At 39.1% G+C, this 15,072-nt stretch overlaps 1 protein-coding gene across 4 annotated transcripts in view; it reads right to left on the bottom strand.

The window, feature by feature from the left end:
* Window positions 1-14,743, bottom strand: part of col22a1 (collagen, type XXII, alpha 1) — a 129,822-nt gene extending 115,079 nt beyond the window's left edge. For 3 of the 4 annotated variants that reach the window (XM_073930460.1, XM_073930461.1, XM_073930462.1), the window contains exons 1-3: window positions 14,567-14,743; window positions 3,088-3,236; window positions 2,272-2,838 (exon numbers count right to left, since the gene is read on the bottom strand). In XM_073930460.1, coding sequence (XP_073786561.1) covers window positions 2,272-2,838; window positions 3,088-3,178 — 658 coding nt within the window. In that variant the 5' untranslated portion in view covers window positions 3,179-3,236; window positions 14,567-14,743. 4 annotated transcript variants of the gene reach the window in all.
* Window positions 14,744-15,072: the final 329 nt, after the last annotated feature.

The following is a 15,072-nucleotide window of genomic DNA, read 5'->3' as shown; positions in this document are numbered from 1 at the left end:
AATACGCTGCTGCTCCGTCTAAGTGTGGATGATGGAAAACGGAGACATCTGAAAACGGAGGCGGGGTTGCAGACATTCGCCTCTCTGATTGGGGCTTTTCCTCAATATTAAGTAGCCTAACACACACAATTCAGTCCTGCATCCTCTCTTTGTAAGTTCAGACTTCGCAAGTTTGATCAAGGCTGCAGTCTCTTCTTCTCAGTTTGATATGGAAAACAGACTATACCGAGGACACGGGTAAATCTTCAAAGGGACCAGTGTACTTTATAGCTTCATTCACATCACCCTGGCTCCGTTGTTTCACTTTCTCAACAATAAAATGCAAACATGATTTAAGGAACTGCTTATCTTCATTTTAATATTAGCAGCTTAACAGACAGCAGAAATGTTGAGGCGTCGTGCTGCATTTATGAGCGTCATCTTCACTGCCTATAACTACTGCCTCCTTTCAATTTCAGAGAAAATACGAAACATACCCTCTCTTTTGCTGAATATCAGTTTTAATAATCGATAATGGCCATTATAAAAGTATAACATACAATAAGTTTATACATTATAGGAAATAAAGGCAAGCGATCAGTCAATATACAGAATGTAGGCTACGTGGTTACATTAATCATTAACTTATCTCTGCACTTAGCCAAAACACGTTACCCGAGAACAAGTAATAGATTCCAATGACCAAAGTCAGGGAATATGTCATTAGATATAGACAATAAGATGAAGGAAATATCACGTTTAATAAATATAGTGAGATTAGATCCAACGGGAGATGCTGAGAAGTCCGACTAGCAGAGCTCTCATCTGGGTAGATGGGCTGCAGCGCTTGCCCGAGAGTGTGTGTGTGTGTGTGGTCACAAGATGTGCGAGTGTGGACGCGGATCGTTTTCATTCTAAAACGCTGTTTTAAAACTAAAACGCACTAGTGTAAACGGGGCCTAACTCTCTAATCATTAGTCCTGAACTGCCCTTGCTGACTGTGTAAAGTAGGTCTAGCCCAAAATAGCGCAAGGCCAAATTGACAACTTGCCACTTTGGTACAACACTGGAACAGTACAACTTTGAACCTCCCTTATCCAATAAGTGGGGCGGGGAGTAGAGCTGTGGTACTGGAACGTGGGCGCTAGCACATTAGGGTGGACCACACCATTCTCAAGTCCTACAGAGGAGCTCCAGAAGGATAAATGGAGAACTGAAGTTAGTAAACAGATGGGAGGGGACCATGCCTATAAGACATTTATGTTGGGGTTTTGTTTATGTTTGTGTGGTAGTTAAGGGGCTACAGTTTTACTTTCATTTGGTGTTTATTTCATTAATAAAACTTGGGTTGAGTGACCCCCTGTAGCAGGGGTCACCAATTTCAGTCCTGAAGGGTAGGTTTTCGTGCAGAGTTTAGCTCCAACTTGCCTCAACACACCTGCCTGGAAGTTTCAAGTATACCTAGTAAGACCTTGATTAGCTTGTTCGGGTGTGTTTGATTAGCGTTAGAACTAAACTCTGCAGGACGCCGACCCTCCAGGAACAAATTTGATGACCACCGCCCTGGAGGAAGTAGAAGTCAATTGTGGAGATTTGTAGTGCAATTAAGCTGGACAAGGTAGTCTGCCTCTGTGGGTGCTTCAGGATGGTAGCTACTGGAAGAACTATCCAATGGGGTCGCTACTGTCCATGAGGGGAAGAAGAGTCATCCATGAGGCAGATGGCAGCAAGCCCTTCTCAGAATCTTGCTTAGTCCAGATCAATGGCACTCCAAATTTCATAGTTCATTGAGGAAGGAAGCAGGACCTGACATGTTTTATTAACACTATAAACACATACTCTAGCTAGTTCATGTGTAAAACCGCAGTATACTTTGGGTTTAAAGGTGTAGGTTCTGCACATTTTATGAATGCATTCATTCATTCATTCATTTTCTTGTCGGCTTAGTCCCTTTATTGATTCGGGGTCGCCACAGCAGAATGAACCGCCAACTTATCCAGCAAGTTTTTATGCAGTGGATGCCCTTCCAGCCGCAACCGATCTCTGGGAAACATCCACACACATACACACACTCATACACTACGGACAATTTAGCCTAACTAATTCACCTGTACCGGATGTCTTTGGACTGTGGGGGAAACCGGAGCACCCGGAGGAAACCCACGCGAACGCAGGGAGAACATTCAAACTCCACGCAGAAACGCCAACTGAGCCAAGGATCGAACCAGCGACCCAGCGACCTCCTTTACATAAAAAAGTCACTTGTTCAAGGTCAAAATCATCAATACTCACTCTCGCACAGTCTCCTCCTCAGCCTGCCCCTGATCTTGTCGATGGCGTCAAAGTCGGTCACATGGAAGACATGAGCGCTTTTGGGCTCGGCTGCAATCTCCTCCAGCTCTTCCTTCAGAGCTTCCCCAATCCCTACTGCGAACAACCTGATCCCAGCAGCTGCTGCAGCAACCGACGGCTCCAAAACAAAATCCTGACTCTGGCCATCCGTTAGCAAGATGGCCACTTTCTGAATCCCCTTGGCAGCAGGTCTCGCTCCTGCCCTCTCTGTGAAGATGTTGGTGGTGGTGAAGCTGATGGCGTCCCCAGTCTTGGTGTTTCCACCCAGGTAGCGGATGTTCCCAGCCGCACGTTTGACCTCCTCCAATGTTTTGTACCTTGCCAGGTTGAATTCGACGGTTGGGCGGTCGCTGTAGCGAACCACTGCCACACGTGTCTTATCCACACCTACGTCAAAAGATTCCACCAGGTTTGCCACCCATTGCCGGATCTTCTCAAAATTCTCCTTGCCCACACTTGAAGAGGTGTCCAAAATGAATACCAGATCATAGTGGACGTTCTTACAACCTGGGACACAAGACATGCAATTTTACAGACCATATGTATACAGCTTACCCACAGATTTTTAAGGTTTGTGTTTCTGCCATGGTGTGGTTGGATAATTCATACACTGAATTGTGCAGAGAAAAGTTCTTAGTTTGTCAGGTGCAAAACCTCAGTTAACAACAGACTCGCTGGAAGTCAGAATTAGATCCACCACATTGCTAAACAGAGGAGTCTTGAAAACAGTATATTTAGGCTAGAGTGTGACCTCACCTGCTCTTTGTCCTTCAACACCGCCTCCATACAGAGTTAAAGCCAGTACAGTCAGGACCAAAGAGATCCTGAGCCCAAATCGAAACTCCATCTCCTCCGCTGTTGTTCGCCGATATTCCTAGGGTGCAATGATCATGAAGTTGCTGCTCCTGTGGAGACATGAGAACAAATGTGAGGTGATCAGTCATTCGGACTCGGAGCTGAGTTATATTGAAGGATTGAGTGTATGATACAGAACTGTGCTTCACACACAACATTTCCTACTGATGTACTGCCAGCGCAGCCCACATCGATCCCGAATTGTACTTTCCAAGTTGCTGTTTCAGTTTGAGCGGAGTTGATTTATAGTTATGTGTTTGAGGAAAACTCTTTTTTATTTATTTTATAAAATGCTGATGTTGTAAGCATTTTTTTTTTCATTAAATAACTTTTAGAGAACATAAAAGCATTGCTTAGGCAGCTCAGAGGTTAGCACTGTTGCCTCAAAGCAAGAAGGTTGCTGGTTCAAGTCCCAGCTGGGTCAGTTGGCATTTCTGTTTGGAGTTTGTATGTTTTGCCTGTGTTTGTGTGGGTTTTCTCCGGTTGCTCCGGTTTTCTCCACAGTCCAAACACATGCGCTATAGGTGTATTGGATGAACTAAATTGGACATAGTTTATAAGTGTGTGTGTGTGAATGTGAGACTGTATGGGTGATTCCCAGTTCTGGGTTACGGTTGGAAGGGCATCCGCTGTGTAAAACATATGCTGGAATAGTTGGCTGTTCATTCCGCTGTGGCAACCTCTGAAATAGACACTAAGCTGAAGGAAAATGAATGAATGAATGAAAAGTCATTGTTTTAACTTTATAAAGTTAAGAAATAATAAAAATAAAAAAAAAAACGTATGTAATTTTCTGCAGAAAGAAATGATGATATTTATATTTAACGTTTAAAAGGAAAGTTAATCAGACCTTTATTGGGGAAAAAAGTACATTATGAAGTTTTTGCTTGAATTTCAGAAGAAACTCATCCAGTTTTTACATTTTTTTAATTAGCTGTAATATACATGCACTGTTATTGCCATTTTATGGAAGTAAAACAACAGTATGTGCAGAATATATATACAGTTGAAGTCAGAATTATTAGCCCCCTTTTGATTTATTTTGTTCTTTTTAAATATTTCCCAAATGATGTTTAACAGAGCAAGGAAATCTTCACAGTTTGTCTGATAATATTTTTTTCTTCTGGAGAAAGACTTATTTGTTTTGTTTTTGCTAGAATAAAAGCAGTTTTAATTTTTTAACACCATTTTTGGGACAAAATTATTAGCCCCTTTAAGCTATTTTTTTTTCGATAGACTACAGAACAAACCATCATTATACAAAAACTTGCCTAATTCCCCTAACCTGCCTAGTTAGCTTAATTAACTTAGTTAAGCCTTTAAATGTCACTTTAAGCTGTATAGAAATGTCTTGAAAAATATCTAGTCAAATATTATTTACTGTCACCATGGCAAAGATAAAATAAATCAGTTATTAGAGATGAGATATTAGAAATGTTTTGAAAAATTCTTCTCTCCATTAAACAGAAATTGGGAAAAAAATAAACAGGGGGGCGAATAATTCAAGGGGGCTAATAATTCTGACTTCAACTGTATATGTACACCCCTCACAAATCTCTCTTTTAAATTAATATTTTTTATTTGGAAGCTATACAATGTTATATTTGTGCATAGACATTAGATTAGTGTTATGATCACCAGTGACCAGCAGCACGCAGTTCATTAAAGAACTACAAATCCGCCATTATATGGACTACAAGTTCCAGTCATGCACCGCTTACACGCACCTGTTCCTCATTCTGTTGATTTCACTCACTCACAGATGGGAGCTGATCATGAACTGATTACGTGGACTATATACACAGCACACACGCACACCTCTTTGCTGAGTCTTGTTATACTGTTTGTGAACATTACAACGCGTTTTCCTTGCCTTACTGATTTTGACCCTCACCTTGATTGATTGTTTTACGTTGTCTGCTGCCTGCCTTTTGACCATCTGCCTGTTTATGACCACATCACTGTATTGCCTGTACATCTGTTTGCCGCTGTGTTGACCATTGGTTGAATATTCTTTATAAAACCTGCATTTGGATCTGTTGCATCCGCACCTTTGTTGTTAGAGTCCCTTCTCATTACAATTGGTTAGTACTAAAGCCGGAGTTTATCTAACAAAATAACTTAAGATAACGGTTCAAAATCTAGTACACCCAAAATTATGCTATAGAAAAATATTAAATACCAATTTTAAAAAGAGGAACAATCAAGTGAAGCAAATAAAATGGAAAAATGTTGTTTTTGTAGTTTGCAATTTTTTTAGGTAATATTTTGTTTGAATTTAATTGTATTATCTTTCAATTTCTAAATATGTTTGGTGACTAAAATGTTATTTTAATAAATATATTTAATAAATCTGTTTTGTTTAAATGCACCAAAATACATTGCCTATAGAAAAATACTCATTTTCACAATAGGGTGTACTCAATTATGCTGAGCATTGTATGTATACTGCATATCCCTGGACTGTATATACAAACTGTAAAAGATTAGTTGATTTTACTTAAAAAGGTGCAGCAAGTTGGAAAGGACTACTCTAAAATAATTAATTAAATAAGCTAATCAAATGAAATTCTACACCTTTATAAATGTGCATAAATATAAAAAATTCATTCAACTTATTAGTTCAAAGTTACAATAGATTTCATCTCTCTTTTATATGAGTAAAGTCGACTGGTCGTTTTTAAGACAATGGGTTTACTCAGTCTTTAAATAAATAATCACTATACAGTGTACTTTATATTCATTCATTTTGTTTTGTCGCAACATCGGAATGAACCACCAACTAAGAGTGTACTCACACTATGTACAGTTGCCTTGAACCGGGTCGAAGCACGCTTGTCCCACCTCCTGTCTTCCCTGACGGCCCGCACTGATTTTGCATTCGCGCCTGGGCACGCTTAAGTCATCGATGTTGCGCTGTTCAGTAAGAATCGATCTCACTCAGGACAATGGAGATTTCTTTAGTTATATCCTTTTAGTGGTTTATGCGGTGACACGCAGTCAAATATTTTGCCAAACAAATATTTGACACTCATAAGCAATCATGAAGTCCTCGTGCTGCAGGTATTAGGAGGTTTGCTGAAGGTGCAGCTGTCGTGCAGTGAAGGTTTTGCGTCTTTACTAATCTACAACAGTTTGTGTTTATTGAACAGTAAGAATGATTAATAAATTCATATGAAACAGCCCCTTAAATGTTGCGTCTCGTCTTCAGTTTCGGGCTCAGGCGCTCTTTGCACTCACATGACAAGCGTACCGCGCCAAAGCCCAAGTGAACCGTTCGCTGGCACACCTCTTCCAACCAGGCTAGGGCCGGCCAAGTGAACCGTGCCTGAGCCTGATTCAGAGCACTCACACTTCCCAGACAATCTGGGAAACGAGCCTGGGCATGGTTCGGATAGCAGTGTGTGTACGCCCTTATCCTGAATATGTTTTACACTGCTGTTGCCCTTCCAGCTGCAACCCAGTACAGGGAAAGTACTTTATATGGACTTTTATATTTATTTTTTGAAGTGTGAACTGAAATGTTTCCATGAGATTCCATACATGACTTGTGATCTTCTCTGCAAGTGTACAGTAGCTGCTTCAAATTTGAACCTTCCTTCACTAAAGGTGATACTAAGTGTAAGTTTTGTGCAGTACAGTACACACAGTATACAAAGAACTTAAGTGCTAGCACAGCACACTAGGAGACATTTTAGGGCCTAAAATGTAAGTATTATAAATAACACATAATGAAAGATTGTAAGTGTCCATCAGCTAACCAGAGTAAAGGTGGGGTAACAGAAAGAAAAACCCCAGAAAGGTTTATGTCAGACTGTAATTCCTTCCTCCGCCGACTAAACTATACATTCCAGCACTTGTGACTAACCACACTCCTCTGGCCAAGCCGAGCTGATGTTTCACTGTAAATAGGGTGTGCTTCTGATTTAGAGGAGTACAGATCGCCCCAGGGAGCACACTGTCATCAGAGGGAGAGGGAACAACATTGGGAAGCATTGAATTATGGTTTTGCCGAAGCTTGATGATGTGGCAATCTTTCCTCTCAGGCAAGTTCAGCAAACATTCAGGTGGTAAATACAGTCGTTGTTTCATTATTTAGCAAAACTTTCACTAAGGTGAATAGACTGAACTTCATCAATGTAGAATGGAACTTTTATAACACTAAAAATGATATCCATTAGCTGCGTCCCAAATGGCACACTATACACTATGCACTCATGCACTATGTACTTATGCACTTACACACTCAACAGGATAGTATATGTATGTAGTGGCGTCCCAAATGGCACACTAATGTTTTTTTACTAAGCGTAAATTCAAACCGTTTTCCTGATGACGTTTGACGGTTGCAAAATCAGTGAAATAAACGACCGAATTATCAAATAATACCTGCCGTGAGTATTGCCGCATTCACCATCGGGAGGCGCTATAATCACTCTAGTATAAGAATTTTGCTTTCACCATCCAAAATAAATAAAGTTATCCAACATGTGCGCCGGATAGCTCCGCCCCTTCCGCTACGTGAGCAAACCTGCGGTCGTTGAGTGCGTGAAGTGTCCATCGTTACACACTTCATTTTAGCGGCTGAATGAGTGCATCATCCGGGTAATTAAAGTGCACTTATTATTTTTAGAGTTTTCATTGTGAACGCACTACTTACACTATTTATACTACAAAATGGCGTAGAAAAGTGCATAAGTATGCGATTTGGGACGCAGCTATTGAGTCCCCATTAGCACGTTGGCTCAGGGGTTAGCACTTGAAGCAAGAAGGTTGCTGGATTGAGTCCCAGCTGGGCCAACTTCTGTGTGGAGTTTGCATGTTCTTTCTGTGTTGGCGTGGGTTTCCTCCGGGTGCTCCGGTTGCCCCCACAGTCCAGAAAGATGCGCTATAGGTGAATTGATGTACTAAATTGGCTGTAGTGTATAAGTGTGAATAAGAGAGTGTATGGGTTTTTCCAAGTACTGGATTGAAGCTGGAAGGGAATCTGCGTAAAACATAAGCTGGAATAGTTGGCGGTTCATTCCACTGTGGCGACCTCTGAAATAGAGACTAAGCTGAAGGAAAATGAATGAGTCCCTATGAATTTTATACTAAAGTTTTTTTTTTTTTTTTTTTTAGGCCGATAGGAGAACACTTCTGTTCCTCGTTGGACTGAAGGTTTACCACCACCTCAACCGCTCTTTTCTTTTTTCTTCTTTTCATGATTAATGTATCTCTTTTTTCATTTATGGAGGTTTGCACTATCATCATATGACCCAGAAAGCTTTGCTTGCTTTTTGTTGGTCTTAAAAGCCCACGGTATCTGCCAGAACGATGAGCTCTTTGAACCCTTTGACCAGAGCAGGTTCTCTAATGTTTCTTTGAGGCTGTGAAAGCATTAGGATTTCTACATTTGCAGTAAACAGCCATTTATTTTGACTTTTCAGGCTTTTTGTCCTGGGTGAATAAGAAACTTAAGTCATCTTTTTCTACAGTCAGTTCAGCCATCCAAACTGTTAAAGGGCACATTGTTTTTCAGCCTCTGGTCAAAGCTATTAGCCTAAATTACCTGTTGCATTTTGCATCTAATGGACCTGCACTTGGTTTCAAAAATCTTTTTCATAACTTCACCAAAGGGAACACCCAGTTCTGTTTTTAGCACCATCTTCAAAGTGCATGGCCTACATCTTTCAAACAATCTACAATATTTTGGTTATCAACCTTTTTTGGACATACAATGCTTTGTTTACCATCTTGACAGGCTTTACTCACAGTATTCCTACATAAACCTTGGGTTACTATAACCTTTCTCTTAAAAAAAAAGCTTCACAACAAAAATACCTACAGCTGCCTTGTTACCAGCAATATGGCCTGCATCCTTTCACTGACCACCCTACAACTTACTATACGTACAGTAAAACATACTATCTTAACATAGTCTTTGCGGTTTACCAGACCCTTCATGGAATCTTTTGGTTAATCTTTCTCTATTGATGAACCTACAACTCTTACTAGACCTGACTTACTATTTGGGGTTTATTAACTCTATTAATAATGTATTTGTGGTTTCCTTCTCGTAATATATTTTTTTTTACCCGTTAGCAATGTCATGATGCCAGAACTTTCACTGCAGTGACTTAACAAATAGCTCATGTAGAAAAGAATTCTGGCCCAGATTCGGCATAAATCTGGCACAGCAGGCATTCATCCACCACTGGCATACAGCATGTGGGCCAGCATGTTTGGCAGAGGTGGTCTTTAAGGTAGCATACACTATTCGGGCCAGATGTCAAATGTAGTATTTGGCCCAGATGTTAATAATTGATATGTGGGCCATGGAATTTTGGCCTATCTTTACTGACATTTATAATATATTTTTATTGTTTTCAAATAAAGAATACAAATTCTACCAATCAGGTCACTTCGAGAAAAAGCACACCCATAGCATGTCTAAAGGGTCACGGGTTTATCTATTTCATTGCAGTCGTGACACACCAAAATATCTGGCGCAGTCCTTGTTTGGCCCTTGTTTGCCAGACTTGGTACTGTAATTCACTGCAGCATGTGGGCCGAGCAAAAGCTGATTGTGTGGAGCTGGGCCGGAGATATTTTGCAGTGTTGGAGGTTAATAGTTTGTATCATCCTCTTTCCGTCCGACTCTCTGCGGTTGTGCCACCTGGTGTTTAGGATGAATGAAACAAATGACGAGTTCATGCTAATAGCACTATATTGTATCACATTTTGTGTAATATACATTTTTATATATCATGGATATTCCTAAATATATTATATGGTATATTGTGACAGACCTCATTTACCTGACAATTATAGTTTATATATATATATACACAGTTGAAGTCAGATTTATTAGCTCCCCTGAATTATTAGCCCCTGTTTATTTTTTTCCACAATTTCTGTTTAACAGAGAGCAGATTTTTTCAACACATTTCTAAACATAATAGTTTTAATAACTCATTTCTAATAACTGATTTATTTTATCTTTGCCATGATGACAGTAAATAATATTTTTCTAGATATTTTTCAATACATTTCTATACAGCTTAAAGTGACATTTTAAGGTTTAACTACAGGGGCGGACTGGCACTAAAAATCAGCCCTTGTAGCCACACCAGCCCACATTACCACACCGACACAGCCCCACCCACGGACACGCACATTCACTACTTATATTGGTGTATAGATGGTAAAATTTTATAAGCAGTACCTTATTCAAGAGATATTTAAACATTTAATGTATGTGACTGAAACAAAAACAACCCATTTATATATGCAATCATGTCATTCATTTTCTTTTCGGGAATCTGAGGAATTAATCTGGGAATCGCCAACTTATCCTGCATATGTTTTATACAGCGGATGCCCCCAAAGCTGCAACCCATTACTGGGTTACCCAATTCCCAATTGGCCTACCCAATTCACCCATAGCATGTGTTTGGACTTGTGAAGCAAAATAGAAGGAAACCCACGCGAACATGCAAACTCCACACAGAAACACCAACTGACCCAGATGAGGCTCAAACCAGCGACTTTCTTGCTGTGAGACAACAGCACTACCTACTGCGCCACTGCACTGCCCCCTTTTGAGACTAGTTCAGTTAATTTTATGTAATTGGCAATGTCTGACTTGACTGCCTTTCCCTTTTTAAGGTCCATCTCTGACAATTAGCTTGTGTTGCACTTACTGTTTGTTTGACATTCTTGCCAAATTTTGATTATGTCTGCGTAACCACAGATTGGGTCGGCCCATCTCGAAACCAGCCGGTTGTTGCTGATTGGGCCAATGCTTAACATTTACTATTATTCTTACTATTATCACCATCTTCTTCATAATATTCACATCTCGCATGAGATAAAAGCTATAAATAAAACCTAAATTTAAAAAACAATACATATGAAAAAATAAAAAATAGCTGACCGACCCACATTTAAAAAATGGTCCGGCCCTTCTGGCATTTGCCAGAATTGCCAGATGGCCAGTCCGCCCCTGCTTAACTAGGTTAATTAGATTAACTAGGATAGGGTAATTAGGCAATTTTTTGTATAACGATGGTTTGTTCTGAAGACATTCGAGAAAAAATATAGCTTGGGGCTAATATTTTTGAACCCCAATGCCGCCCTTGTTTCAGAAACTGCGTGGTATATTACTTAAATTACATTGAAATCACCCAGCACATTTCAGAGCGTACACGTCTAGTTTGTATGGCTTAAAAGCTTTCAGCGTGTCTATCTCCGCTAAAACTCTAGAGCCCTGCTTTCTGCCAAACTCCAAAAGCTGGCTATAAACGACCAACATGGGAGCAACCTGCAGATGAACAAACCAGAAAGCTTCACTCTTCCCTGTCTGAAATGCAAAACGCAGGCTCTCCTTCTACTAAACCTTCCTTCAAAAGTCGATAAACCAAGTAAACAGTTGTGGTAGAGCAGGTTTAGCTATCGTATCAGTATCTGAATTGACACACACAAAAAATCGAATGAGGTTTGAAGGAGTAGATATTAGAATAGTACTAGTCAAGATACTACTATTCATCTTTAAGTGCAATTTAAATGCTTAACTAGCATAATTAAGTGGAAACACGTCATAATAACACTAATGAATAATGATGTATTGATATGTAAACTAAACATTACATTATTATGAATTAATGATGAGTTAATGTATGCTCTAATCATGACCTAACTTCAACTACAACATGATTCACAAGAGTTCATGTGTAAATAAGAGCTGCCTTAATTACTTGTGAGTACATGTTGGTTATTAATGTATTATATTGTTTTAGCTAAATGTAACCAACATGAACCCATAAGTTGTTAATGTATAATTATATCATGACTAGGGTCAGACGGAATCTGTGGATGTTTCTTGCTATTTCTGCTGAGAATTTTGGTAAAAATCTGCGGATTTCTGCGGAATTATTTTAGGAGTATCATAAGCAGGGCCAGCAGAATCTGCAAACATTTTTTGCTATTTCTGGTGAGAATTTTGGTAAAAATCTGCGGATTTCTGCGGAATTATTTTGGGAGTATCCAGCAGAGTATCATAACTAAAACATTAATATATTAACTAAAAAGTCATAAATTACTGAATAAAAACTGATTTTTTTTTTCAGATTTACACATTTACTCAAGTAAATAAACAGAATTAATAATGGGCTAAAAATCTGCAGAAATCTGTGGAATTCTGTGGAAAATCTCCGAAAAATTCTGCGCCCGCATATTCCACGTGGGCCTAATCATAACTAGAACCTTAATATATGAAATAAAAAATATGATCTTTTTAACTTTTATTTAATGTTTAAAATGCAAATCCAATTAGATTCAATTTATTTGGTAAATAAAGTTTGTTGGTTTGTCATATAATATATCTAGAAAAAGCCAGAAAATATTACTTTACAAGCTGTATTGTACATAAATCAGATGAACATTTTCACATTAGTCAATAATATCACTGAAGCTAATTAAAAAAAACAGAATAAATAAAGAGTTACACACATTTACTCAAGTAAATAAACTGAATTAATGGTTGGCTGAAAATCTGCAGAAATCTGCGGAAAATCTGTGAAATTCTGCGCATGCAGATTCCGGGTGGGCCTAGTCATGACGTTACTTGGGGCACATCACCATTAACTCATCCTAAACTATACATAAACTGTTTATGTTGATGTTGACGGGACACTTTTCTATTGTTATTTAATGTATACACACTAGACCAGGGGTGGGCAAACTCGGTCCTGGAGGGCCGGTGTCCTGCACAGTTTAGCTCCAACTCTAATCAAACACACCTGCGTATAGATTTCTAGTGATCCTGAATACACTGATTAGCATGTTCAGGTGTGTTTGATAAGTGTTGGAGCTAAACTGTGCAGGACACCGGCCCTCCAGGACTGAGTTTGCCCATCCCTGCACTAGACAGATGTGCATGGGTAGTTAAGAATGGGTTAATGATGATGTGCCCCTCCAAGTAAAGTCATGACATAATTATACATTAGCAGCTTATGAGTTGATGTTGATTACATTTAGCTTAAACGTAAATGTTAACTAACACATTAATTAACAACATGTACTAACAAGTAATTAAAGTTGTCGTTATTCATACATGAACTAATGCGACTGATGTTACAGTTAATGAAGTTTATAAATAGTTAAGGATGAGTTAATGATGATATACCCCTCCAAGTAAAGTCATGACATAATTAGACATTAACAGCTTATTAGTTCATGTTGGTTACATTTAGCTTAAACGTAAATGTTAACTAGGGCGAAGCAGTGGAGCTGCAGTGCTGTCGCCTCACAGCAAGAAGGTCGCTGGTTCGAGCCTCGGCTCAGTCTATGTGGAGTTTGCATGTTCTCCTTGCATTCTCGTAGGTTTCCTCCGTTTCCCCCACAGTCCAAAGACATGCGGTACAGGGGAATTGAGTAGGCTAAACTGTCCGTAGTGTATGTGTGGATGTTTCCCAGAGATGGGTTGCAGCTGGAAGGGCATTCGCTGTGTAAAAACTTGCTGGATAAGTTGTTGGTTCATTCCATTGTGGCGACCCCGGATTAATAAAGGGACTAAGCCGACAAGAAAATGAATGAATGTAAATGTTAACTAACACATTAATTAACAACATATACTAACAAGTAATTAAGGTAGTCGTTATTCATACATAAACGAATGCGACTGATGTTACAGTTAATGAAGTTAATGAATAGTTAAGGATGAGTTAATGATGATATACCCCTCCAAGTAAAGTCATGACATAATTAGACATTAACAGCTTATAAGTTTATGTTAGTTACGTCTAACTTAAACAAATGTTAACTAATACATTAATTAACAATATGTACTAATAAGTAATTAAGGTAGTCGTCATTCACACATGAGCTAATGTGACTCAAGTTGTAAGTTAGTTCATGATTAGCACATGCATTAACTCATAATTAGTCTATAACAAAGTAATGTTTACACATTAATACATGATTATTCATGTACTGTTATTGTACAGTGTTACCAATTAGGTTAATTAGGCAAGTTAGGGTAATTAAGCAAGTCTTTACTAGCGGTTTGTTTGGTAAACGATGGAAAATTGCTTAAAAGGGCTAATAATATTGACCTTAAAATGTTTTTTAAAAATTAAAAACTGCTTTTATTCTAGCCGAAATAAAACTAATAAGACTTTCTCCACAAGAAAAAAAACATTATAGGAAATACTGTGAAAAATTCCATCCTTTGTTAAACATAATTTGGGAAATACTTCACAAAAAATCCACAGGAGGGTTAATAATTTTGACTTTAACTTTACATCTCCATCTCCAAGCCTTTGGAATGTTTGTATGTGATGTGTTTTCTAGAAAACTAGCATACAGTTGTGATATGAATGAAGAACTCCACTCTTACCAATGCTGTCTGAATCTGTATGAACAAGAAGATCTTCTCCAGAAACGCACCTCACGGACACCTGGAGTATAAAGTCATCCTCTTTCTAGAAATAAAGCTCCAGGTAAGGTCATCCACAGGTGTGATAACACACACACACACACTCACTCAAGCACTCTCAGTGTCCTGTAGTATTGTGAAGTCTGTTCTCCAGTGTTAGGAGGAGCTGCTCCACTAAGTGTTGGGTTTCAGATGGGACGGGACGGCAGCCCTGCCCTGTTCGCGCACATAAAATAGGGCTCTGACAGACTGCGCCAATTATAGAGCAACTTTCCGGGATATTTTTGTCACTTTCGTTCTCGTCATCTCTCTTTCTTCTTCTCTCTGTTGTTTGTGGCTTTAGGGATGTTTTTTTTTCTCTCTGCAGGCCGGGGTGGGATGACTACAGGTCGCCGTGGGCTGATGGGTGGCTGTTAACCACAAGGTTAATGTCTATAGTTAGTGCTCACTGTACTGTATGAAGTAGT

Source organism: Danio rerio, chromosome 19, assembly GCF_049306965.1.
Source record: "Danio rerio strain Tuebingen ecotype United States chromosome 19, GRCz12tu, whole genome shotgun sequence".
Classification (NCBI taxonomy): domain Eukaryota; kingdom Metazoa; phylum Chordata; class Actinopteri; order Cypriniformes; family Danionidae; genus Danio; species Danio rerio.
This window is presented reverse-complemented; position numbering and strand designations above follow the sequence as displayed.